A 26951-nucleotide genomic window follows, 5' to 3' on the forward strand; every position below is an offset into this window, starting at 1 on the left:
TTGCTTGCTAGCTGCTTGCTTACAGAAACAAGTCCAACTGCTGCCAGCTTTAGCAGCCACCTAAACACCTAAAGAGGTTTCCTTAAGCTGATGTTGTTACACTTCATAATCATTCAGTGTAGACACGCTGACGTACAGCAACAGAGTACAAGTAATGAACTCTTGGCTGCTAACACAGCATTAGGTTTCTGAAAGGAAAATAAATGTCTTCAGTAGATACCTACTGCCCTGATGTGCCAGGGCCATAATTTGAATTTAACTTCCACCTCCTTAAGCTGTTACTCCTGTACTCTCAGCTTAGCCAGAAGTGACAGGTAGGTAGCTCCGTACAGCTGCAGAAACTGAAAGCCAAATCAAAGTTGGGAGGCAGAGTGTTTTCTCTCCAGGATCAGGGTGTTCACAGGCATGAATGCAAGTCATCACAGAACCCACTTCTTACAAATGAAGTAAAATTTAATATAAAATATCACAGTTGTTGCCCATTCAAGTGTACACGCTCTAGTAAATATACAGGTTTGGAAAAAATTGAAAAGCTTTTATTTAAGATCCTTGATGAAAGAGGACATGAAAAAATGCTAATAAATACATTTAAAATATGTAAATACTTTTTTAAACAGTAATTAGTTCTTTAGCTCAGTATTACTTTTCATAAATTAATCCTCCAGGAAGGAAAAGCCTTTTCATTCCACCATTGCTAAATCCTTCAGTGCATGACTTCGATGTCTCTTAGCCTTGTGCATAGGGCGCAGGGATTCTATTTTTCTCTTTCTGGTTTCTGCTTTATTCTTATGTCTCTTCAGCTTCCTCCTTGCAGCAATATCAGGATTTGCTACAGTCTAGGGAAAAACAGTACATTGTTTGTTCAGTTACAGCCAACAGCAGTCCCTATGAACATCAAGTGCTTTCTAAGAAACTGGTGGCTGCTAAGACAATGGACAGGTGTTCTCAGGTTCCTCACAACTGAGGGTATTCAGGCTGCTCTGCCCTTCAGGAAAGTGGGGGAAAGCATGACTGTCAGCTAGAACCTGCCCAAGAGGCTCATCATAAACAGTTTCTTGTGAAGTTTCAGAAATGAAATGATGAAACTGTCCTAATTCAGGATGAAGTTCTTCCTCAAACTCCCTTTCCTGGGCAGTTCTCAAGCCTTTAGAGAAGCCCTATTTCTTTTTCTCAGAAGAGAAAGTAGAATCTTACCTGCAAAGCCCTCTGCTTTTTCCTCATTGCTCTTTTCTGGTTGGCCTGTTTCTGCACAGAAGAAAAGGCAAGCGAAAAAGTCTCCAGACCAACTAACTTCTTGAGAAGTTCTATGATTTCTTGGGAAAGGTTCTTCAGTGTTGGATCTATTAAAAGAAAATTGAGTTGCTTAATCTTTTCAGCATATGGAATGAAAGCCAAGAGTGCAGCATGGGTTCCTCTTTAATAAAGGATGACTGCTCTGATTCACCTTGCCCAATACACTGTAGAGACCAGTGCCTGTGAAATCTGCTGGTTTTTTACCAGCTGTCCCAGAGAGCTGCAAGTGGCTCTTCGTGCCAGCAAACAAAAAATAATGCTGCTGAGAAGCAAGTTTTTTTCAGAAGCATAATGGCATGCCAAAGGTAATTAGAAGTGGCTTGCTGTGTATAGCAACCAGGGTTCTATTGGAATAGGCTTTGTTGGAAATGAAGATGATTCCAGCCTTGTTAGTCAGCATCTCTGGAAAGCACAATAAGGGCTGTTTGAACTGTTAGAATCACTAGTTAGTGGCAATATATTAACTACAATCACTGGAAAAAAAAGATGTTGGGGGAAAAAAGGCTACTAAGAGATGTTAAGGGAAAACAGAGCAGGGCAAATGCTTCCCTCAGTCTTTCAAACAAGCCCTCTTCCAAGTGCTTGTACAGCTTCCAGAGAAGCTTGTGTAAGCTGCTTGCCTCACAACATGTGAAGAAACATCTTTGCATATATTCTGAAAAAATCATTTGAAGGACCTTGATTCTTGTGTGGGCAGAGAAAGCAAAAGGTCAGTTCTTTATCCACTCGCAGTACTGTCAATCTCTACCATGTCTTTTCCAAGTCTCTTACTTGCTTAGCTAAGAAACAGTAGTAGCTAAGGCAGCTGTTCCTTACCTAGAATACTGTTACTGTCCTCCTGCACAGTTTTTCAGTTCTTTTGTATCCTGTCTGAGATGTGGGCACCCAGTGCTGCACACTGAATTTTTATGGCATATACAAACCTCAGAATTAAATAAACCTTTTTGCTTTGTTATCTGTTCTTTTCCTGACATTGGATTTTGCTTGACTGAACATATTTTCATGAACTATCTAAATACCAATGTCTTGGTCTTAAATGAAGCGTCTCTTGTGATCAATGGGAAGTTGGTTTGTCTTTCTCCCACCGGACCTGGCTTAAGATCTTTCAAATAGCCATGGATCTCCAGGGAAAAACAAGGTGTGGTGTTCAGCAGGACAGACTGACTGGACTCACTCAGGAGAAAGGGAGAAGTGAAAAGTTCTGTGCCCAGTTCCACAGCTGTACACCAGCCTGCACATCCCACATGCTCTATTCCCATTGCAAACAGCTCCCTTCCCTTACCTACTTTCAGTCACAGTGCACACATGCCACACACTACAGGTCATTTTCTCTATTCCAAAAGGGGCAGCAACAGCTTTGTTCTGGCTTCCTTAAGACCCATGCTCTGTTCTTCTCCTCAGCAAGGACTCCTTGAGTCTTGCCACCATGAATCCACCTTTGAGTACTACACTTTTCCCACTCAACCACATGCTCAAGCTTTACCCACTTGCACACAGAAGCCTGCCTAACTTCATTCCAGTCTTTGAACATGTAGATTTTTGTTTCAGCTGGCATACACTCTCCTCCTTTCCTGGTGTTTTGGCTAGACAGCAAGTAGGTGAAATTCACTGATTACAGTATCAATGTCTCAACAGACAAAAGGAATGACAAACTGTACTGAGGCACAGCTCTGACACACTTTCCTCTTTGCTAGTCTTTGTGAGGGAAATCACTTACCTTGCTCTGCATAGTTGCTGTTCAGCTCCCTGTACAGAGGGGTGAGAATTGTCAGAAGGTAGGGCTTGATCCTGTCTTTCCCCAGATCCACCGAGATTGCTCCCAGGAACTTAAAGATGCAGCTTCTCTGAAAATAAGTGTGTGGGACATGAAGTAAGGAAGACTAGAAGGAAACTTCCTAACTGAACTGCTACAAGAGTGCTGTGCCTCACTGTTCAACATACAAGCCATTGTTTTAGACACCCAAGTCAAAAACTCGCTGCTGTCACAAGGTGTTACTGTATCCAAGTACAGCCTTTAGATGAGACATGACTCCTGTTGTGTAAGCTGTGACTGGGTTGGCAGCTTTTAACACTGAACAGGCTTGTTCTCACTCTCCTGAATTGAGGCAGCTGAACACACAAGAGTTCAACCTAACTCTGCACCGCAGGGAACCACAGAGCTTTTCCTGATGCTCTCCCACACACCCCCTCCCCTTCTCCTAGCAAGTTACTCCAGACTGCCATTCCCCTGCCTGCATAAACCTGGCGCTCTTGGGCTTTCAAAGTCCCCTTCAGCTTGGTGCCTTGGGGATTATCACTCTTCCACCACCCCACGAGAAGGCTGGAAGCATCAGCAAAAAGCAGACTGGCACAAGCCTTTCCTGAGAATCCCAAACTGAAATGCTTATTTCTTCAGCACCTACTAGTCCTTGCTTCAGCACCAGCTCACAGCACCCTTTGTAGCTGGTCCCCTGGAAGCAAAGAGCCAGAACAACATGCCTCTAGAAGTGCCTACTGCACCAAAAGCAGTGGGTCTAACCCTGTTCCTTACCTTCAAAGGGACCTTAGGGGAATATGCTGCTTCTCGCTTGGCCATGACAGAGAGCTTCTTCATTAACCACAGCAGTGTGGCTGGATGGCCCTTCTCTTGTGCGTCCTCTCCTTGAGCAGAAATATCTTTCTCATCCTCTGAGCCCTCCTGCTCTTCCACTTCACAGCTGAGTTCTTCTGCCTCTTTACCTTCTTCTGAGGCAGGAGCTAGCAAGTAAACAACTTTGGCCACAAAAAGCAAATTCTTTATAACCTGAAGTGTGAAAACAGAGGAGTCAATCACTGTGGGTTCCCTCATTCTCAGTAGCAGGGCATGTAAAAGCCAATGCTTAATCTGAGAGAGGAACCTGCCAACCCAGGCTGTAATGGCTTCACCCACTGCCAGGTAAGCCACATGACAGAGCATTTTAGTCCTATAAAATATCCTCAGTATCCTCCTGCAGTATGGGAGGAGTCTTTCCCCAGGAGGTACTCTGGTACTCCTGGCTCTCCACAAGGAGACTCCACTGACCAGATTCACAGTGGAGTCAGACCTCCACTGATGAAGCTGGACTAAACACTCACAGCAAACAGGCTCCAGTGCAACTGCAGGGACCCATCCAGAGATCTGGATCCCTGCTCCAGGATGTGTTGGCCCAACCTTCTCCAGTCTAGGCTGCAGAGCCAGACTCTCCCTGAGAGAGGGACCCCAGTCCCTTCCCTGCATGGTGCCTCCCCTTGCTGTCCCTGCCGCCTCTCGGGAGGCTGACACCACAAAGGGGACTTTTCTGGGCCCCTGTGAGGCTCACAGCTGTTCAGATGCCCTCAGCACAGAGCAGCTGGCCCTGAACTGTGTGTGTGCCCTGAGCCACCACCACCACAGTAGCACTGCTGTCCTGACTAGGACGTAACACTCCCTCATGCACTAGGGCCTGCTCTGTGCCCTCCTGCAGCTCCAGATCTGCTCCTGTTCTTACCTGCTCACCCAGAGATGTGTCCAGGAACTTGGACTGCAGCTGATGGCAGAATGCAAACACGAGTTCTTTCATCTAGGGAAAAGAAAAACAAGAAAGAAATGTTTCCATTTAAGGAAGCTGGTAGCAGAAACTCAAAGCAGTATTTGCAGTCACCAAAGGCACTTCCCAGGGGAGGCCAAAGGATCAGCTCAACACAACTTCTGCATGCATCTTACAGTCTACAGGGAAATCTTTGTGTTGCTGAGAATAAGACCCCAAAGAATCCTCCTCCCAGCAGCAGAGACACATCCTCAAATCCCTTCAGCGATCAGGGTTAGGCAGCAGACAAGCAACTAAAAGAGAATGTGCATGCCAAACTATAAACTACTTTTATGTCCCAGTCAGGGTGAAGAAATAGTACAGACATCACTACCTTTCTGTCCAGTTCAGCAGTCAAGAAGACTGTGGCTGCAGACAGTTCTGCTGGTGTCTTTTTCCTCTTCCCTGACTTTCTTTCCTTCCACTTGTTGACAAGTTCTTCTGGCTTATAAGATGCAAACAACAAGCCAAAGATCTCAGTGGCTGTCAGCCACACCCAGGTATGAGGATACCACAGGTGAGACTGGACATGACCTGGGGGAAAGAAAACCTCTTTCAGTACAGAAGCTGGTCCAGTGAGAGCAAAAATGGAACCAGGTCGCTCCAAGAATTATCACAGCATATGCTACAATAAAAAGGTGAAGGAAATGAACTGTCCTCATCTGCTCAGAACATAATAAAAGACCTTCTAGCAAGTCAATCCAGCCAAAGCAGAGAGCAGCAAAAAGCTACAGGTAGCCAAATGTCCCCACAGTGATCAGGTGTTCTTGAATGCACCCCACAGCACTTTGAAACATCAAAAGATTGGGCCATTGCTGAAAAGCGATGACAACTGGGCAGAAAAAGTGGGCATTACACAAAAAGATATTTGTTCCAATCCCGACTGACAAGTCATGTTTCTGCAGCAACTATGGTCCCCTCAGGGCCTCAGTGCACAGCTCATCTGCCCATGATGTCTGGGGACTGGCTGCTGTGAGACTCGTGTCAGCTGGCTCTGCTGCTGATGGTCAAATCGAACCCTGGATAAAGGCTGAGGATGCTTCAAAGAAGAAACAGAGCTGCCTTCCTGAATCACCTCTATCCAAGCTGCTCAGCATCAAGCAACCCAGGATAACAAGGGTTATCTGCTATCTCACTAAAGGCACCTGGCAGGCTGGGCTCTTCAAAGACACTAACCAGCCAGATCCAGGTCTTCTGATTGCAGCAAATGAACCATTTAAAAACAAGGCAATGAAATGCCAATAAACCAGGCTGATATTCTCTAATCTCACACATAGGGAAACTGCTTGAATCAAATAGCCCGGCAGACATACAGTACTGACAGCACTATTACCATATGTCATTGCTTGCTGGCTGGTATGTATGATCTCATCAAGAAAATCTCATCTTCCCAGAAGAACTCAATGTTTTCATCCAAGAGGATGTAATTATGGTCAAACATGCAATAGTTTGCAACTATTTGCTCTTAGGTAATAAAAAATACTTCCCAGCAACTGAGACAGAGGTATCTTGTTTTCATCAACCCTGTAACCTTTTCCATTAGCAACTTCTCTTTCATTGCCCAGTAACTGCTGTGCGTTAGCATTTTGCAGAATGAAAACCTTGTACGACAAAGTTCAGTTATTTGTATTAGGGTGTGAAAAACCACACGGCACACAAAGAATCTTACTTGTAACACAGCCGTAATAATGCCTGGTACTTACCCCAGATATTGCTCACAACATCACTGTTCTTGGTTAATTGAATCAAGTTGCATTCTGTGATTAGCTTTTTTACCAGCACAAGAAAACTGAATAGCAGCCTATCTGCAGCCTTCTCCTCCTCCTCTTCAGTTATCTAATAAAATCAGCAAGTCAAGAAAGATCCTTATGAGAACATGAAGACAGTGCTTATTAATCCTTACTAAGATAAATTTCAGATCAACCCTCCAAAAAACCAGAAGACTGACTTGCATCCAATTCCCAAAATAAACAGAACAGAAGCAGCTCTGCTGAAGCATTTCCTCTGGAGATAATCTCTGCAGGAGATTGTTATTAGAATCACTCTTCTTGTTTTTCATACAGACATTAGTATAACAAACTGCTGGGTTTCTAAATGCAAACAATTACACACATTGTGTAACATTTATGTCTGTGCACGTATTCGTGTGGATTTGATTCTCAGCACTGGAGCCAAGCTGAGTGCAGATTTGCCTGTATCACCCGGGAAGCCCCAAGTTGTTATGACAACACTGTGTGTGTTGCCCGTGGTCCTCACCCTGCCTGCAATCACCAGCTGGCTTGATATAACTAGTCAGTACTTCACCTATGTGTTGCAGCACAGGGCACGATCACACCGAAATTTGTCCTCACTGCAGGTATCATCTCTTGCCAATTTACAGATCCTGAGGTTCTTTTCTTTCTTGTGCGAGGGTAACATGCTGAGCATTAGTAACACACATGGCCACTCCTCAGGCACAGTGACTGGGATCACTTTGGCATTATCATAGGCTAAGCAGAATCTGAGGCAGCCTTTTTATTCTGAGCTAATCATGTGCACTAAAAGGATTTTCCATACAGCAAAACCATGGTCTGAAGTGCAGGAGGGAACCCTTTTGAAAGTTAAAGCTGTAGATAACACAGGACAAAGTAGACAGTCACAAGCCATGCACTCCTGACCTGCAATGCTTACACAAATCTCTGCAGCTAGCAGACACGTTTCCCACACTGCAAGGAGCAATGTATCTGCTGGTTATATGGTATGGCTGCAGGCTCAGGCCAGGTGACTTTGCGACGTTCCTTTCCCCCTTGTGCTGTGACATATGATCTCAAATTTGGGCTTACAAGCAAAAAAATATGGTTCTAGGTCAGGGAGGTCCACTTCAGAACAAATGTGTGTGTTTTGTGTCTTTCCTCAGTCCCAAACAGCAAGTCCAACTGATAAATCTTTCCTACGCTTCTTCCCTTTTTTCGTTTTCTTAATTCTCTTTCCCTGACCTTCATGCATGGGGAAAAATTACTTACATTTTCAAATTTACTTGGGTTGATTTCTTTTTCAATCAAAGTGAGGACTGCTTCAAGCCGCCGTTCAAACATTACTCCATCCACTTCAACAAACAAACCACATGCCTGGGCTGCCAACCTCCTGTGTGAGCTCTGACAACACAAAAAATAACACCCCTTGTTACTTCTTGATAATCCAATGTGCAGGAGCTCCCACGTGCAGGAGCTGGTAGCAACCCATACTTTCTGCCTACCACAAGAGCACCTTAAGAGAAGCTGTTTTTCAGAGTACTGTTCAAAAAGGAGATGCTGCCAGCTAGGTACAAAAGCATCTGGCAGCAGGAGTTAGCCCTGGAAATGCACCCTAAAACTGAATGCCAAAGGACCTTTGCCAGCCCCATTCCCAGCTGCAAAGGCCTGGGAGCTACTTTGACTCTTCACAATGCAACAGGCAGCTCACAGCTACAAACCAAAACTGAACATGTTAGGATGAAAACAATGAAGTGTTGAAGAACACTAACTCCACTAATGTAGAGGGACAGAACCTGAGTTCAATTGGAGGATAACTGATCACCTAGTTATTAGGTGCCAGATAAAAATGGTAGCAAAATGCAGCTGCGAAGTCTGTAGGTTGATCAGCAGCATCAGCAGGTCCCTACATTTGTGCACTTTATGAAGTTATACCATTTCCTGCTCTCTAAGTTATGTACAACCGAAACCGCCAACCCACCAGATCTGGTACTAGCAGTCTCTCACTTGCCTTGATCTTAACTCAGTCCCCAAAATAGTTCAGACTCAGTCAGTGAAAAGCCAAGGAGTACCTTTTTGCTGTGAAACCACTCTGTGACCAGTGAAAACATCAGATCTTGTTTTTCATTGTTGATCTTACTGAGAAGAGATTTACAAGTCAAAGCCGCCATCTTTTTGCATTTGGCAGAATCATCATTTATCATCATCATACAAAGAGAGAGAAAAAACAGCCCGCAGTGTTTGTGGAGGAGATCCTAGAAAGAAACAACCATTAGTCAGCCACAGATCCCCAAATAGCTTCTGGTATTTAAACAGAAAAAGAGGGTTATTTGTTGCACTGTGTTCAGTGGGCAACACTGTGGGCTCCAGGTCAAGGCAGATAACTGCTAAGATGGGATGATCCTGTAGCTGGAGCACACAGGGAGAGTACAGCAGTCCCAGCCCTGCTATGACTGTGACTTGCTACCATGTCTCTGGGACAGCAACATGAGTGTCAAACCTTATAGGGCATTTTCGTGCCCTATAAGCTTTCACTGAAATAGGCTTAAGTTCCTCATCACGGCAGCAATTAGCCCAAAGGTCCTTTTCCCAGAGACTGAAGCTCTTTGCTATTTTACAGCCCAGGAACCAATCTGAAGTACTTAATCATCAGGTGGTGCTGAAGCACAGATTACTGTGCAGAATTTCTCTTCCTTCCTCCAAATTCTTGCTTGATTGCACTTCTCCCAGTCTCCTGAATGCTCAGCTAAGCACCAGCTGCAGGGCTTTAAGGCAGCTTAAGATTTTGCATGTGATCCTGTATAGATGCATGGTTATTTTTTAGCTTTCATTTTGACCCACCCCACTGAGAAGCCCTCCCTCTCTAGTCAGGCTAACAAAACAGATATGGTACATCACACACCAGTTCAGTCAACAATCTCTCTCGTGAATGTTGAAAAACCCTTACAATGAGAAAACTCCAGATTTCACTTTCTATTCAGACCCCATTTCCTAAACTGGTTGTGTTTTTTCCTGGCATAAATCACCAGTGAGTTTATCCAGACTCCAGCTGACACAGCTTTATTTTACTTCCAAACTGTGCACATTAGACAAGGAAGTACCACACACTTTCCAGCATGTCATTCCTCTTTTGAAGCAAAGCCAGGTTCTTTGGAGATAAGTGAATGTTCTGCTCATGATAAGAGATAATAGGAACTAGCAGTGCTTCCAAAATCAACTCCTCTGAAAATGCTGTTACTGCAAACCACAGTAATTGCCACCAAGGGGTGCTTGTTACCTGTGGGAACATGTCCAGGAGATATGCAATCATCTCCAGTGCAGATTCTCTCCCAGTTTCATACTCATACCTGTGAAGAAATGATTAACAGTCAGGGCTGAGTTAATCCTCCTAGAGAGTTGCTAACAATTTACAAGAACAGCCACTTCCAGAAACACATGCTGATAGGGATCTTTCTACAACAGCTACCAGATCTGGCCTGATACTTGGGAGAAGAGAAGCAGCAAGCCCATCAGCTCTATCTCTCAGTGAATGGGCACAGGGACACAAACAGGCCATAAAGAGGCACAGCCAAATTGCATCAGCATGGCCACACTGTACTGGGGAACCTGGTAAACTACTGTCACCTTGAGCAAGGGAGGAGTAAAGCTCAGAAGGATGTTCAAGGCACAAATCCTGCTGAATTGGTGCAGTTGTCTCAACTGTGCCTGCAACTGCACTTGAGACATTGCCACAGGACAGCAGTCATATAAATGCACCTTCCCTTACTCTTCCTGGATTTTCCAGTTCACCTGGTCCATAACCAGTGGAGCCCGTTAAACACTAAGCAAACAACAGAACCTTTGTTTACAAACAGATAACAAAACCAGCTGTGAAACAGGTAGGAGAAAAAGGACTTGCTTCATCAAATAGCTGGTCTCGGAAAAAGAGAAGTGTTTTAGAATTACAAAAATGAAGACTACTTAAGCCACACCCTCTGCTCATCACAAAGAGCCCTTTGGCACACTAGAGTCATATTTAAGCAACAAGACTGGGTTTTGACAGAGATGTCAGGAATAAAAACTCACTCCAGCTGTGCGAGCACGAAATCCAAATTGGGTTTCAGTTTGTCACCAAGGGGGTAGTCCAGAATGTACTTTAAGTAAATCTGGAAAGAAAAAACACCACCACAGAGAGAAGTTACAAGAAACATTCAGGCAGGCTTGTAAAAAGGCTATGAAGAAAATTTAGTGATGGAGCAGCAAGGTTATGAGAATCATTCCTTTCGTCCCATTCCTGTTACGCAAAGGGTCAAAAACTGCTCTTGAGTTCTGTACCCAGAATAGGATCTGCAGGCATTTGACAACTGCCAGATTAGTCTTTAAAGTACTAGTGTGATTTGTGCAGGCATCTGTTTAGAAAGATTCTGCATCCTTCAGAATTCCATGTAGCTATGGAAGTGCACTATTTTGAGCATTTCATGCAGCTCCTACTGTACTGTATCCCAATGCTTGAGATGGAGCAACCAATTCTGCCTTTTGGTTGGTTTTAGCTTGGAAAGAATGAGGAAGTAGAGGGAAGTAATCATGAATTTTGGGCAAATTCTCTTCTGCTGGGATTCGAAAAAGTGCAAGGCTCTTAGTTACATTGGCCAACAAGCCCCCAGGGGAGGTACCAAGTCACCGCTGCTGAGCAGCTCTCAATCCGTACTTGGGACTGGCGAGGCTCCAACTCAAAAACAGTGTTCAGTTTTGGGCCTCTCACTACAAGACACTGAAGTGCTGGAACAAATTCGAGGAGCAGCAATGAAGCTGGACAAAGGACTACAGCAGAAGTCATATGAGGAGCAGCTGAAGGAGTTTAGCCTGAACGAAAGAAGGCCAGGAGGGATTTTATGACTCTCTGCCTGAAAGGAGGCTGTAGCCAGGTCGGGGGGTCAATCTCTTCTCCCAAGTAACAAGTGACAGGACAAGAGGAAATGGCCTCAAGTTGTGCCAGGGGAAGTTTAGATTGGATATTAGAAAAAAATTCTTCACTGAAGGAGTGGCCAAGCACTGAAACAGGCTGCCCTGAGAAGTGGTGGAGTCACCATCCCCAGAGGTATTTAAAAGATGTACAGAGGTGGCACCTGGGGACATGGTTTAGTGGTGGACTGGACAGTGCAGGGTTAACAGTTGGACTTCATGACCTTAAAGGTCTTTTCCAACCTAAACAACTTTACAATTCTATGAAGGTACACCATGGCAAGCAGTCTGACTATAGGCAAGCAGTCACAAGAACTAAAGCCAGATATCAAGGGGAACAAAGATCGGTAAGAAGGGGAAATGAAGTTTGGGGTTAAGCAGGGATAAGGGACATGTCTGTGAGAGCTGGGATGGCCACACTAAGCCCTCTAGCCTGTTAGACAGCTGTAAATAAAGTAAGATGAGAGACTTTTCATTCTACCAACCTGCCTGCACTGGACTCGCACTGGCTCACTCTGACCTGTGATGGCCAGCTGGGCAACCTTCTGCAGCACATCATGAATTTCAGGGACAATCAGCTTCCTGGATAAAATAGCCTGAAGTGAAAGCACAGCTGGAGTTATGTTATTTTGCTTACACAGTATGAGATGCAGTGCTATAACCTGGGACTACACTGGTCTCAGGTGGTACCTTAACACAGCCTTTTCACATTTTCACACACAGCCAGAGCAATTTAGGAAAAAAAAAAAAAAAAAAGAAGAAAAGGTGGCTTACACATCCCTTACACATCCATACCTGCTTCTTTTGGATAACACCTGCTCTAATGACTAGAGATGTTGATTCTTTAGCAAAAACATACTCAGATCCAAGTACATCCTCACATGCATGTGTACAAAACAGCCTCCCAAACAATTTTAAACAGTGACTACAATTCAAACAGTAAAATTTTGCTGATTCTTCCCCTCTTAGAGAGCCTTAACAGCATCTGTAGCTTGTTTGTGATGTGAGATGTATAGCCTTTCACCAGGAAGCAGAATCACTGCCACTGCAGTGGTTCACAGAACCGAATGCCTGCTGCACAGAAGTACCTTGAGAAGGCCAAAGGCGGTGGCTTGGCGTGATGAATCATAAATGTCTTCTTCAGCAAAGCCAAGCAACACTTGGAGCTGCTTGCTTGTTATCTGACTCTTTGCATTCTTCACAAGCATTGTTACACACTACAAAATCAAATTGCACATTGTCATTACATATGCAGTGCCATAAAACAGAAGTCCACACCGAAGTCTGACTTTATTTATAGCACTTCATCTTAAAAAGATAAACTGCTGCTCTGGAACATGTAGTTAACACTGTTCTCATCACTTTTGCTTTCAGATGGCAATTTTGAGACAAAAACTAAACACAAGTGAATATACAAATTCAGACTAGTCTTTGAAATGAGTGAGGATGCTCAGAGGCATGAACCATTATGTGGGAACACAGCCGAGAAGAGGGAAAAATTCTTATCACACTGGCATTCAGCACTGAATTACTCTAACTTTCCCTTATGGTCATGAAGCTGTAATTAATTCAGCAACGCATTTAGAAGACATATAAAGGGAGACACTGTATAAGTGTAATAGTTTTTAGTACTATTAATTGCCCCTTCCCACGTCTCACTTCAGCTGCTAGGGCTTACTCCAATGAATCATGTTAAAAGCAAGCTATTCAACTTCAAAGCTGATGCCTCTAAAAGGACAGGGTGGAACAACATACTAGTGTAACAAAGAAAGAAGGCAAACATGCTCCTATAAAAACATTTCTTCAGATAAAAGCTGTGCACTTTTGGGGGGTAACTTTCTTTCAGTTTGTACTTGGGAAAGAATCATCAAGGCCATATATTCCTCACTAGCTTGTGATCTCCAAACTCTCTCTCCAGGGCCAGCTGCAGGAGGGATCTGTAACTGGAAAAGTCTCATTCTAGTAAGTTTAATCCTAAAATAGAAATGAGCAGAGTTGGGTGCAACTTACTTTGAAACAGCTCACAACCAGGTGGAAATTCTGGCCTTTGGCTATTCCTGTTTTGGCAAACTCTTTCAGCAAGAGGAAAAGCTGCTTGATCAATGACTCCATATTCGTACTGATAGAAGGCAAAGGGAACTTCAAAATCCATACCAAGGACTGCAGAGCACCAGTTATCACCTGGAATAAAGAGCCAAAGGACAGCATGTGGGTACAATGAGAAAACGCTTTTCTCACTCTTTTACAGACATGGTCAGGCTATCTATAACTGTAGTAAGAGGCAATTAGCTAACAAACCCAACCTCTTTCAAACAACTCATAGATAACACAAAGGGTATCTCAAAGTTGTTCTAAAAGCACTATTTGCCACTCCAATATTCTCTTTGATTTTACTAGGTAAAGACATTAACACAGCGCTTTCAGTAAATGGCAAGAACTCTTTCTGAAGCAGGTGCCTTCAAGACACAGAAAGCCCCACTCTAGGTGGGGGTATGAGGCGTGCCTTCCACTCCTAGGAAATTCAAAGTTGAAAAGATTCCCTAGGCTCACTCAAACCAAAAGCTGCCCCCAAAAGTGGTTCCCTATGGTGCTGGGAATAAAGACATTGGAGTTGGGTCAAAAGAAACCACAGTTGTGACAACACTGCTCCCAGCAGCCACAGGACCTCATGAACATCCTCACAGATAGTCTGTAAATTCCTTGTATGAACATGCTTTAGGAGAACTTGCCCATACTTGAACCTGCAACACAGAGCAGAGCATTCAGTCCTCCATCAGCCACAAACCTTCCTCCCCCCTGAGATTACAAGCCCTCAAATGATGTAATCTGCACACCTATTAAATCAGGTTTGAAAACCAGACATCCTTCTCTTCTCTTGCCTGTCAACTGCAAGATGACATTTGTGGGCAGAACTCTTCTTAATAGAGCAGACAGAACAGACAGACTTCAGCTCAGAACTATACCTTGACATCCATAGATTTCAGGCAGTCTATAAGCAGCTGAACAAAAGGGTCTAACATTTCCAAAGCATGTTCCTCAGAAGAATTTACTCTGGACCTCTTCAGGCTCATGTGCAGCAGCTGTCATAGAAGAATCAGGACATTCATCTCAAAATCAGGCTGGAACTCAAAGAAGTCAAGTAAAGTCCCACCACTGTTTCAGGTTATAACAGAATTTATGCCATATCCCATCCAAATATCTGCAACAGGCCAAGCACTTCTTATGGCTCTCTAAGAGGCATCATTGGAGTTACGACATGTAAAATAAAGTTAAGGCTGTGCTGTTAACACAACATATCCAGAATACTTTGCTTTGAATACTCCTAACAAAAATTTTGAATGCAAAGCTTTGTACCTGAGGAGATCCTTACCCGAAGTCCTGAATCAACCAAGATATATGTGTTAGTCCTGCTGCTGACCAGTGCTTTCTGCCCTCCTCTCACGGGAGTGGGCTGGAGCAGCAGGCAGCTCTCTGGTTGAAGCCGAGGATCTGGAGGAGGGGTAACTTTTTTCCTGAAAAGCAGTATATGGCAAAGGAGAATATTCAGATATCAACCCTCTCCACAGCAATCTTGCTGCTGGGAGTGAAGAGAGCTGGACTGTGCTCAGCTGCTTTGCTCACAACAAGCAAAAGCAGGTCACAGACAGACCACAACAAAATAAAATGAAATTGAAAGCAGTATGATAGATGGGGCTCTCAGACTTGACAACAACACCACCATTACAAAGATAACAAATGCACAATCATTTGCACAACATCCTCACTTTTTTCTTCTCAGTGGACAGATCAACTTTGGAAGTTCCTTCAAGCAAATACACTTCTTGCCATTGCCAACTGCACTTCATTACTGATTATGTATTTCAATTACTGATGGCTTACAAACACTGCTCCAAGAAGTCTGCAAACAGCTGTCAGGTCCTAGAGAAAGCTGGCCTATGTAACACAGGAAATGTAGGACACCCAGTCCCAGCTCTGAGCAGTGACACCACCAGATGTAGAGAAAATCTGATGGTTCTCCCTGTCTTCTGCACCAGCAGCAAAGCGAAAAAGTCAAAGCCTGCATTTTTTCTTGTTCCTGGCCCCATGGAAATGTTTGCAGCCTGCTTCTAAACAACACTGTTCCTTGCCCCTTCATCCAAACGCATATACCAGCTAACCAGACAGTGAAAAGGCCTTGCTGAAGGTCCTGAGCACTTGCAAGAGTAGATTTGAGTTCAGCAAATGCTAACTCCCATTTCTAAGCTTTTTCCTTGCCCTCTGACTGCCCAAATAATTCATTTACATTGAAAACAAAGGCAAATGAAACCTCCCAACCAGTAACAGACCATCTGGATAACATCCTGGAACTCACTTGGTCTTCTCAGTGAGCAGAGGTAAATTTTCACTGATTAGTCCATGGCTGAGGAGGAGGAGGGATTCTGCATTCATGTCTGAATTGAAGATCAGTCCTGCCACGATGTGGCGCAGTGCCTCATGCACCTTCCGAACTATCTTCAAGCTTGTAGTGCTCTCCAGAATCTGCAAAGGCACAACCACGAGAGTTCAAGAGGGAAGCATGATGGCAATGATCTGTCATCTATATTCAGAAATCCTGAGAAAAACTAGACCAATTTCTCTCTCATCACATGCTGTCAGAGTCCCCAGCTCGTTATGTGAACAGCATTTATGTGAATTGCCTCAGGTCTGTGCCAGTATCCCTCCCTTTCTCTCCAGCCTCTTATCAGCCTCCAGCCAGTTCACCTATCGCCACCAGGACACTTAAGAGCTAATGAGCAAACCAGGGCTCCATTTCTGCATGAGCTTACACTCTACTGAAAACTGCATCTTTGAAAAGGCAATTATTGCACATGGGCATACCCCGAATACATTTTGTTGACATTTCCTTCATGCACAAGAGATTAAACCACAAAGAAGCCTTGCAGGACTTTGGAGCTCCAGAGGATATAAAAGTAGGCAGAGGAAGAGGGCATGGAGAACTCCAAGTGAGATGTTTCCTCTCTGGCAGTGGTTAAAAGCTTCCCAGAATGCCAGTCGCTGACCTGGACTTCAATAGTGAAGTCTCACTTTGTGAGCTGGTTGCACACTGCTTTCCAAAAGGAAAATGGGAAACCAGAGCAGGATTTTATAGGTGATTTCACAGTAGCCACCCAGAGGGTCTGGAATCACCTTACAGAATCGAGAATACTCAAAGTTAAGACATACTCTGGCTGACTTTTCTTACCTCTTTCAGTGGCAGAATAAGTTTCGTCACTTGACCCCTTCCTACGAACTTCCCAAGAATTTCATAGGAATCATAACTCTTGTTTTTGCGTGCTTCCATAACCTTGGAGACAATTCCCTTCACTTCCTTCTCTTCAGCTACATTCCCAAACAACTCTTGGTTGAAAATCTTTGGAAAACAGGCAAGAGAAGTGAATGAGAGAAGAAAAGTAGGTTCCTCCAGTAGCAAGAGAACAACACCGTTTTTCCCCATTCACAGAAAGAAACAGTTCTTCAGGTTTCTGACAAATCATGTCTACCTTTCCTTTGTCAACACAGAACACTCTATTTGAGCATACCAGATAAAACCACTGTTCTCACACCCTCTGTGTTGTTGTGATACAGGAAGTGGGACCACATTTAGACCAAGACATCCAAATATACCCCATCTGGGTGGTCAGCTCAGCTCCTGGTCTCTGTGGTCTGCACTAATTAGATGTCCACTGACTTGCTCAGCCATTTAGAGTATGGGAAAACAGGTATCTTAATCTTGAATCCATTCCCTCTCAGGATGCAGGGCTCAGGATACAGTTGAGATACTTGAGATACAGCCCAGAGATACCTGACTTCTCTACAAGATGCCTCAGTAGACAAGCCTCCTTCCTTTGCAGTACAGACACAACAGCCCTGTTTGCTGCCAAGTCCAAGACAATCTACATGAAACCCTTCCCTCCCAGAAGCACTGTCCCAAGCACTTCATCATGCTCTTTCCTTCAATCTTGAAATAGCTTTTACCTCAATCAGGATATCTAAGCAGGGGTCCAAATCACCAGCACTGAGCCTAGTAGTAAGGCCCTTCAGCAACAGGTTCACAGTGAAAGTCAGCACATGGAGCTAGAGAAAAAGAGAACAGATAATGTTTCCACAGTTCTGCATTGTCCTCTTTAATAATACTGGATGGGGAGACTCCCACAGCAGAGACACCACAAGTCACATGCTGCACTGGGAGGATGAGAATCCATGTAGCAGCAGCAGGAAGAGGACCCCTGTCCCCTCCACGTACTGGCAAGAGGGCTGGAACCTCCTCTTTCCCCAGTGCTCTTACTGATATAATTTAGGGTGTTCTAATTCGTGCTTTCACTGTTAGAGCAGCTAGAAGCTCACGCTATTCCCACTGTGGTAATTCACATGAAAAATTATTCTTAACCCAAACCACCATGGAAAGAGGAAAGACAAATTAATAGTCAGAGCCTTGGCTGTAGCTCTGGATTTAGAAAGCAAGACTTCAATTAGCATCACTACATACTGTCTGTGCAGTCTCTGTGGCAACTCACCACAGATACTGCTTAGCCCTAATGACCTTACTGGAAAGATTTCCTCTAATCTTATTGGAACCAGAAATTCATCCTTCCCTTCCATACCTCAACTCCTCACTGGGAAAATCGCTTAGACTAAGTTCTTTGAGGGTACAGACCGTCATTTGACACTTGGCATAATAAAGACTAATGCAGGCACTAACAACAGTATTTAGTTGCATTATACCAAGCTATTCTACCAGTGCAAAACCATTTCAGTAGGAACTTCCCTTTGATTCTCCTCCTAACACATTAACAAAGTCTACAGAGAGCAGCAGCAGAAGAATTTCAGCATTACCTGGTACCCATGGACAAGAGCAGACTGCATCTCTTTCAAGATGTACAGAAGGTACCGCACTCCCAACACTTCCATGATTTTAGTGAGGGTGTTACGGGCAATGTCCCGTATTTCCTGAAATCTGTTCCTCAGAAACGTGCAGACTTTTAGCAGGATGCTGGAAAAAGAGATAGACAGCTTAGTTCACCTCCAAACAGAGCAGAATTAATTACGCTGCTGGCTAAGGAGGCTGCTCTTCAGGCCTGTTTCACAGCCACAGCTATACTCAAAGCCAGCCTCACAGAGAGGCTTTACAGGCATACACACACCCACTGTCCTCCAGGATGTTTTACCGATTGTCCTTTCTTCCTGTACATATTCTTTCCTTAGCACTACCACCCCTACCTCTGAACCTTGATTCATAGCTCTGCTCTTAGGCAAGGATTTACCAAGTTCCTTTCAAACTTAGCTTTACAGAAATCAAATGCTGACTTCTGAGGGGAATGTCACTAGGAAAAGGAGTTTCCAAAAGAAGTATTTAGGATGTCCCTCTTGGATTTAGCTTTCTATATAACCACAGCTTGAGAAAGGTGCCTGCATTCATTCCCAGCATAATGAACAGCATTTAAGGAGCTCCAGTGCGGTTTACCTTGGTAGATTGGCTTCCATCACTTCTTGGGGAAGACACTGCATCATCCTGACCATTGCAAAAGCTAATGGGACACGAACTACCTCATCATCATTCACAATGTTGGATTTCACAAGCTTGTGCTCCTCATCTCTTTTAACCTTTTTAAGAGAGCAAGACACAATGCACTTTTAATATATGTAAACAAATCCTGCCTTTTCTCAACAAACCTTAGAAGAGGCCAATAAGGCAAGCTGCTATCCTCTACTGACTACAGGAAAAACCCAGACAGCTCAAGGACAGGTGGGATAAATCCCTGTGTTTTCAATACAGAAACTAGGCTGGGTGCTAGCAAGTGGCTGAGAACTCTTCAATAGCCGGCACAAAGTGAATCATTTCACTTGCATGGTTCGAGGCAGCTCTCAGCAGGGAAATAAAGACATCACATCCACACTGACCAGAGGGTCTGTCAGTAATCTCCATGACACAACAAAGGGCATGAAGTCTTTTTTCAGTTTTCAGATGGTCTCTCTCCAGTTGTGTCTATTTTTTTCTTATGTGTTCCATTTTCACTGGCTCTGAAATACTACCCCAACCTTAACAGTAGCAGCACAGGCCTGCAAAACACCTCTCCAATATCAACTCCTCACCTTTGCAACAATACACCTGTGCAATTTAGGCAAGATGTTGACTGTAACTGTATCTTGAATGTGTTTGATCAGACACTCCAGCTCCTCTTTATTTCGGGGTAAGAAAGAAACAGGTTTGGTCACTTGTTCCGCATTTTCAGATGTCTCAGTTGCTTGCTCAGGTTCTGCTGGCTTCTCAGAGAGATTCTTTTCATTCTTTTCTTCAACTGCTTCCTCTTCCCCTTCACTCTGCTCCAGTTCCATGGCTTCTTCAGCCTCCATCACTGGTTCAAGATCCATGGCAGCAGTTTCTGTCAAGTAATTGCCAAAGCACAGGTCAATACAGGGGATCACAAAACTTGAGCCCTTAATCAAGACTCATGTGACAGTTTGGTCATAGACAAAGCTCCTACCTTTCATCAGCAACAGCAAACCACCAGTAAGCATTAGAGTTCTTTTATCAGGTAAAAAAACTTTGGCGTGCTGGTTTCTGATAATCACCATTCAGAGCCAGGTTTTAAGCAAAGACTAGTTTACCCTGTGTCTGAACTCCATACTCAGCTTAGCAAAGGTCAGTGAGCTCGAACCTTAGAGAACTGTCATTCACTCACATTTGAGAATTTCACAAGGCAAGAGGTACTGACAAGCACAGCTGTGAGATATCCTCCTCTTTTCCCCAAAGGGAAAGACAGGTAACCACAATGGTGAAGAAACCAAAGATAAGACTTCTTCCCATGAAGTGCCGAGGGCAACAAGGTGAGGACACGCAGCACCCTTCTCAGGCTTCAGACAACCATGAGAGCAGCCAACATCAAGGACAAAAAAAATTAGATGTGTCAGCAGCCACATGGGTGAGTGCAGACCTTGAGAACCACACAGGTTTGCCTAAACCCAGCCTGAGTTGGTTTGGCTTACAGATGCCTGGGATGGAGAGGTAATGTAGGGATGGCTTTCACCACCTCTCCTTACTTCGTCAACACACAGGAGGAATTGCTGCATTGCTCCCCAGGAAACAAGTCAAAACTAGCTTCCAATATGCATGTTTTAAAAAGCTGGGAGTAGCTGACCTCAAGAGCAAAACACAAAACTTTGATTAGCTACACTTTGAGCAGTTAGATGTAGTGTTTCTACAAGCAGGCACAGAAACCTCACCTTGGTTGTCAATGGTCACAAGCTGCTTTTCAAGTGTTTCATGGTCAAAGTGAAAGGCTTCCAGCACTGTCTCTAACAAGCTGCAGGAGGAAACACAAAGAAAGATCAGCCCTCTGCACAAAAAGAAGAGGCTGCATAGACAAATTCAACAGAAGAATCTTATAAGCACTTTTTGGAAAACTTCAGATTTAGTGACACTGCACCATACGGGGGTTTATCCTGAAAATCAACCCAGAAAATAAAAACTGGTTACTTCTCAACTAAATGCATTCTGTGATCTAGATCACTATGAAACGTCATGGAGAGTTGTACTGGAGCAATGGAGTGTCCCAGGAGCAGGGACAGCCTGACAGAAGCAGAAGTTGGTAATGCTGGCATGGACTCAGTGAGATGTGGTGTGAGAAAGTAATGACTTGTTAAAACTTTGTACCTGCAGGCTGCAATGCTATGCCTACTTTCACTTGCATAAATCCACCTCAAACTCAGCAATCTCTCATCCAAGGGGAGAGGCTAAAATTCATGTGCTGCTCCTCAAAATGCTGAATTTTGCCTTAGCATTCTTTGGAGAAACCCAGACCAACACTGCTCACAGTACCTACCTGACTCCCAGCTTCGGACTGATCTGTCCTGTTTGCAGGACATGGATGAAATGCTTTAAGTGGTATAAATATGCTGACCACGAAAGATGTCGGCAGACAGCTCCAACAACTTCAACCGAGGCTGTGACCATATTTTCATGCTGCTCAAAAGACAGAAATTCAGTTGCTGTTAGCATTCACAGTGATCATGTGTCTAAAGCATCCTTTACTCAAAGCAACAAGCGCCAGAAGTAATGTCTGTCTAGTGGGAATGCTTGGGATTTAGCATTTTTAAATCTCCTCCAGAGCACCAATTAAAAAAAAAAAATCACAGTTCACCAAGCAGATCTCTAGACCCAATTCCTCCAAATACTTCTGCATATATTAAATTTTCCTCACATCTATGGGCTCCCTTGCGTCAAGAACTAACAACCAGTCAAGACATCCAACCACAGACACATGGCACATTGCTGGGTTATGCTGATCTACTATAAATATACATCATTAACCCATTTAAGACGTGAAATAAAATGTGTTTGTTTCTTCACCAAGGTTTCAATCAACACATTTTACTGCCTTTTGGTCAAAGAGCAACTCAGTCATTCTACCAATGGGCACAGTCTGTATGGCTGCAGGTGCTGAGTCCTGTGCCTAAGCTCTAATTGTTTCAGCTTCAGAAGAATATTTCTGACAGCAAGCAAATTAGACGTTTACTTGCTTTGACATAAGCAGCTCTGTTGTTCTCCTGATAGTGTGCAGGGAACTACAGAAGTGTGAAACCCTGTTTTTCAAAGTCACAAATAGAAAGTCTATCCACGCAGACATTACAAGTAATTTCACTGCAGATATTTTCAATAAAATGTGTAGAAAGTGACTAACAAAATGTCACCCTTCAAACTTTATTTCAGATGTTTTCAAACAATTCCTGCAGTTTCCCTTTAACTTCAGAGAAAACAGTATTTATTCCCACCTCAGTTACTAGGCACTGAAAAGGAAGACAGCAGTGCGGAGGCAGAGGGGGAAAAAATAAGAACCTGATTACAAAAAATTAAGACAAATATAACCCCAAGTAAAAAACTAAAACACAACAAAAAACCCTAGCCTGCAAACAGGTAGAGAGATCAACCTGCAAGAAAGAGGACATGTTTAGCATATATAGGAGTGGGCCCAGACAGCATCTGCACCTTCCAAACCCTCTTTCTGCCATCAAAAGCAGCCCAGTGCTTTTGTCTGAAAGGGGAACCCTCACTCCACAAACATATCAGCCTTCTAAAGTGGTTATTCTTTTAAAGGTATATACAACGGTATATACAAAAGGTGAAGACATTCATGTGGATGCATTCAATTAAAAGAGCCTACCTTAAGCATTTTTTCACTAAAAATGGCAGTCGTAGCATAGGGCATGATGTAGTTCTGCAGGGACTTAGAAGACAGCACAAGCTTTTCTTCAGTGAGCTGCTTCGCCAGTTTCCTCAGAGCTCGTGCCCTCCTGTGGATCTGAGTCAAACATGAGAGACAATAAATAAGGTGGTGCTTAAGTCACAGCTACCACGAAAGAGCACATACATCCAGCAGTTCTGAAAATGCCTCAGTTTTAAGTAATAAACATATTGTGGTTGTTTTCAAGGACAGGCCGTGCCCTTTTCCTTCAGTGTCAGGGCTTTCACTAGCCTTTTGCATCAGTAGACATTCCAGCTCAATGGAACATTTCCCTGTGAATTCACAATCAAAAGACTATGCCATCTTCAGGTATCAGACAAGGGAGGCAACTGATATAAGATGCAAAGACCAGAGAAAATTACAAGGAAAAAACTTAAGACTGCATATAACTACAGATGCAGCAAAGACTATCTCAGATTATATCTCTGAAAGTAGAAGAAGTGTATTTTCATACTGCAAGAAAAATCAGGAGACCAGGCTTTGTGCAACATTTATATTACAAAGGTCCATGAATGAAAAGGGGCTGCAGAGCCTCCAGACTGAGAGCAGCAGGGAACAGGCTAGAAAAAACAAAAAGACCCATTCCCTGCCTGTGTCAGAGGGATCTTCAGGACAATGCTGCCAATGCTGTTGACTGTGGGCTATCATAAACCCAAGAAATTTCTAGATAGAAACATGACTTTGATTCACTTGTGATGATGCCCACATCCCTTTTTTTTGTAACAGTATCTAATGACAAAGGTTCAATTTCTCTGTAGACAATATGTATAGATGCTTTGCAAAACATGCCCCCACAGTAAGATGCTTTTGCTTGGCAGGGGGAGAGAAGCACTAAGGAATGTCTATTGCCTTTTACCTGCATGTGTTTCATGTTCTCAAAGAAGTCCATGTCGGGATCATGGCGATTGGTCAACTGGACCAAATCCCGGAATTCGGGATTTGCTGGGAATGTCTGAATGAGGCAGGAAAGCAATGATGTGTAGTCCTGTTGGATGCTCTGCAAACAGTAACCAGTGAATGTTAAGTACCCCTTGGAGAGGCTGCTGCACACTCCTCAGAACTGCAATGCTGTCATTTACAAGTGTTTCAGGCCAACATGTCCTATTTTCTGGTAACAGCAAATACACCTATATTATGTATAGCAGATAAATTAAAGTCTCACCTCCAAAGAACGAGCCACAACTAAGAAAAGACGAACAATGGCAAAGAAACATAAGATAGCTAAGTTATATAATTGTTTAGATTTTTATAAGGTTTTAAATGAAAGGTAAGTTTATAGTGAGTTCCTGCACTTTTTATCCCAGCAGCGGACTTTGAGAACTCACACAAAAAATGTCTCATTACCCTAGTGTCCTGAAGACAGCTGGAGATGTGTGATCAAACACCACTGCCTTACCTCAGTCTTACTCTTCAGACCCCTTCTCACAGACTCCAGGAGAGTGTGCTGGATTAGCTCCTTGTACTCATCTTCTGTGTGGTCAATTTCTGCCAGTCGGTGGATGAAAGTGGTCAAGCAAAGGCTTGCGTTGTCACTAAGAGCCATATCCCCTAGCTGAGTGGGTGAAGAAATTGTACCACGTGAGTCTGGGTATGACACCTTTTTCTCCCCAAAAGCCTGGACTGAACAGTACCACTGTAGAGACCCAGAAACTCTTGAGAGCTTTCCTATAGAAAGTTCTAGTCCCAAATTAATGCTCATCCTTCCCATCAGGAAAAATCCTTTCAGGTTTATCAGCAGGCTCACACAACCAGAACATGCTGCCACAAACAGAAAATCAGCTTTTCAAGACTGTAATATGCCTTTTATACAGTACAAAATGAGCAAAGTTCCAGGCCTCACTGACAGAAAGGTGTGCTGCACTGTATTTGAACTTCTGGACATAGAGATGAAAAGGGAAGCAGACAAAACTTAAAAACAGGTGTTTGTAAGAAGACCTAAATATGCTTTCTGAATGGTGCCAAATATGCTTTTTGCATGGTGCCAAAAAACAACAATGGAAATAATTTTAAAGTTAGATTCATCATGGACACATGGTGCACAAAGCAAGAGAAGGAATATTCAGCTGACCTGGATGGTATAGAAGCAGTTGTGCATAACAGGGATGAGGAAGTTGATATCCACTGTTTGCATTTCCTTGATGTGGACTGTGATGGACTGAAACGCTGACAGACGCACATCAAAGTCGATATCATCGAGATGTCGTTGATCAAAGGCATTGAGCTAAGAGAGAGCAACAAGTTGTTACGCAAAATTACAGAAACACGATCATACAATGTTGGGGGGAAAAGTGAGCAAAGAAACTGTGCATACCTTAACAACATCAGTAATATACTTCAATTTACCGTCCAAGTCAGATAAAGTCTAAAAAGAAACATAAAAAACCAGTTATAGTTGTTAAACAACTGTTACAGTTGTTAAAAATTTGGATAGCTCAAGACTTATCACTTGAGACAAAAAATAAATAAAGCAACAGCATTAATCTTTCTCCTGTTAGAACACTCATAAGAGCCTTTCTCCTGTGAGTTGGAGGATGTGTGTTTTAAGTTCCTATGTTTCTAAATATCTACACTGAATGTTTCCTAGGTTTCCTGCTAAGTTATGCAAGTTACTTCAAAGAAATACAAAACAGCCTACCGTAAATCTGTGAGACAAGAATACAAATAAAAATCATCTTCAGGATACTGAAATCCATTCTTATTTCATCAACATACAGGATTTGTTATGGATTAAGTGCTTTATTTGGCTTCTCTTACAATAAAGAGCCCTGGTGAGGTTCACATCAACCAGGCTGTAAGCCGAAACTTTAACACAGCTTTGTGCAGCTCATTAATTTCTACCATTTCTGTTACTTTCACTTAACAGATGAAGTAGATTAAAAAGAGTTTTAAAGTTATGTACAACAAAGATAAATACTGCTACTTACTTTGTTTTTGATCTCTTAGAACAAGTGAAAAAAAAAGCACAGAAAGACACGTAAAAATGCAATACCTGAAATACCAAGCACAACTTATTTCGAGACAGTTTGTTCTGGATGACAGAAAAAAGCTTTGCAAGTGGTTTGAGAAAGTCTGTAGGGTTTGCGCAATGCCTCAGCAAGTTCTGCACTGTCTCCAGAATGTCAATCTCTGTACCCTGAAAGAGACAGGTAACTCTCAATAAAAACTGAAACCTCAGGAGATTATTTCATTGGGAAATATTTCAAGGCACAGAGTGAACACTGCTGTACTTTACTCAGATCAGAGATACTAAATGAGAACAAAGAATTATAAGGACACAATGCAAGCGTTAAATCTCTCAGAAGTACTTGCAACCTTTCAATTAGACACGAGCACAGTGCTAGAGAAGACTGTCATCAGAATGAAGACTGCATTTATGTGTCTTTCCTCAAATGACTCTCAAACTGGTCAGGAGAACTAACAGAGTTTTAAAAAGTACTCTTTCTTTAATCTGTGAAATGAACATTAACAGCACCATATACTTGTATGATCTCACTGAACAGAAATCATATATGGCCCCCTAATGATTCACAGATTTTAAAAACCAAGAATGGTACTGTATAAGGTTTGCCTTTCGTCCTGCAGCAGACCAATGTAGCACTGCCCATTACACAGTAAGTACTACATACTCAACCATATGTATTCATATTGCTGTCCAGATGCTTTGGACTTGGGATGCATAAAATCCACAGTGAAGAAGAGCACTTATTTCAAACAGTGCAAGTAACTTGGCGGATTGACTACAGTGGCAAAGCAGGTGGAACAGAGTCAGTCTGGGCACTGGCACCCCTGTGTGAGTTATACACATCAACACACATTGGCACCACATTCTGAGCAGATCACGAACACATGAAGACTTGACTTCAGGTTGATCATGAGAAATGGCATGTAATCAATATGACTTTCAACTGCATCTTAAACAAGCTATTAAAAGAAAAATATGTGTTTAACAGAGGGAAGAAGTAACTTTTACCTACCTGCTCCATGTTACTCTGATAAAGGAAAGGGAGGAGAAGGCTCACAAGCACTGAATTCTGACTCTTTTCTTGTATAAATTTGCTGATCCTGTACAATACAACAAGGTAATTCACTCTTTTATATCCACTCAATCACCAGTATAGAGCAAAGAAGAACTCTGTCAGCACTAGTGCCATTTCACAGGGCTTTGT

General features: G+C 43.2%; 1 protein-coding gene across 1 annotated transcript in view; it reads right to left on the reverse strand.

The window, feature by feature from the left end:
• Window positions 1-432: 432 nt before the first annotated feature.
• UTP20 (UTP20 small subunit processome component) overlaps window positions 433-26951 on the reverse strand; it is a 62203-nt gene continuing 35684 nt past the window's right edge. The window contains exons 32-62 of the mRNA XM_064655323.1: window positions 26760-26847; window positions 25775-25918; window positions 25097-25147; window positions 24854-25006; window positions 24182-24337; window positions 23642-23782; window positions 22705-22842; window positions 21367-21506; window positions 20768-20847; window positions 19637-19926; window positions 19008-19147; window positions 18380-18536; window positions 17522-17620; window positions 16749-16916; window positions 15879-16045; window positions 14898-15039; window positions 14491-14607; window positions 13538-13708; window positions 12616-12744; window positions 12013-12123; window positions 10652-10731; window positions 9864-9933; window positions 8659-8841; window positions 7859-7990; window positions 6560-6692; window positions 5191-5390; window positions 4779-4850; window positions 3824-4075; window positions 3011-3137; window positions 1195-1340; window positions 433-836 (exon numbers count right to left, since the gene is read on the reverse strand). Coding sequence (XP_064511393.1) covers window positions 681-836; window positions 1195-1340; window positions 3011-3137; window positions 3824-4075; window positions 4779-4850; window positions 5191-5390; window positions 6560-6692; window positions 7859-7990; window positions 8659-8841; window positions 9864-9933; window positions 10652-10731; window positions 12013-12123; window positions 12616-12744; window positions 13538-13708; window positions 14491-14607; window positions 14898-15039; window positions 15879-16045; window positions 16749-16916; window positions 17522-17620; window positions 18380-18536; window positions 19008-19147; window positions 19637-19926; window positions 20768-20847; window positions 21367-21506; window positions 22705-22842; window positions 23642-23782; window positions 24182-24337; window positions 24854-25006; window positions 25097-25147; window positions 25775-25918; window positions 26760-26847 — 4333 coding nt within the window. The 3' untranslated portion in view covers window positions 433-680. The remainder of the gene's footprint in view (window positions 837-1194; window positions 1341-3010; window positions 3138-3823; window positions 4076-4778; window positions 4851-5190; window positions 5391-6559; window positions 6693-7858; window positions 7991-8658; window positions 8842-9863; window positions 9934-10651; window positions 10732-12012; window positions 12124-12615; window positions 12745-13537; window positions 13709-14490; window positions 14608-14897; window positions 15040-15878; window positions 16046-16748; window positions 16917-17521; window positions 17621-18379; window positions 18537-19007; window positions 19148-19636; window positions 19927-20767; window positions 20848-21366; window positions 21507-22704; window positions 22843-23641; window positions 23783-24181; window positions 24338-24853; window positions 25007-25096; window positions 25148-25774; window positions 25919-26759; window positions 26848-26951) is intronic.

Source organism: Pseudopipra pipra, chromosome 5 (assembly GCF_036250125.1).
Source record: "Pseudopipra pipra isolate bDixPip1 chromosome 5, bDixPip1.hap1, whole genome shotgun sequence".
NCBI lineage: Eukaryota > Metazoa > Chordata > Aves > Passeriformes > Pipridae > Pseudopipra > Pseudopipra pipra.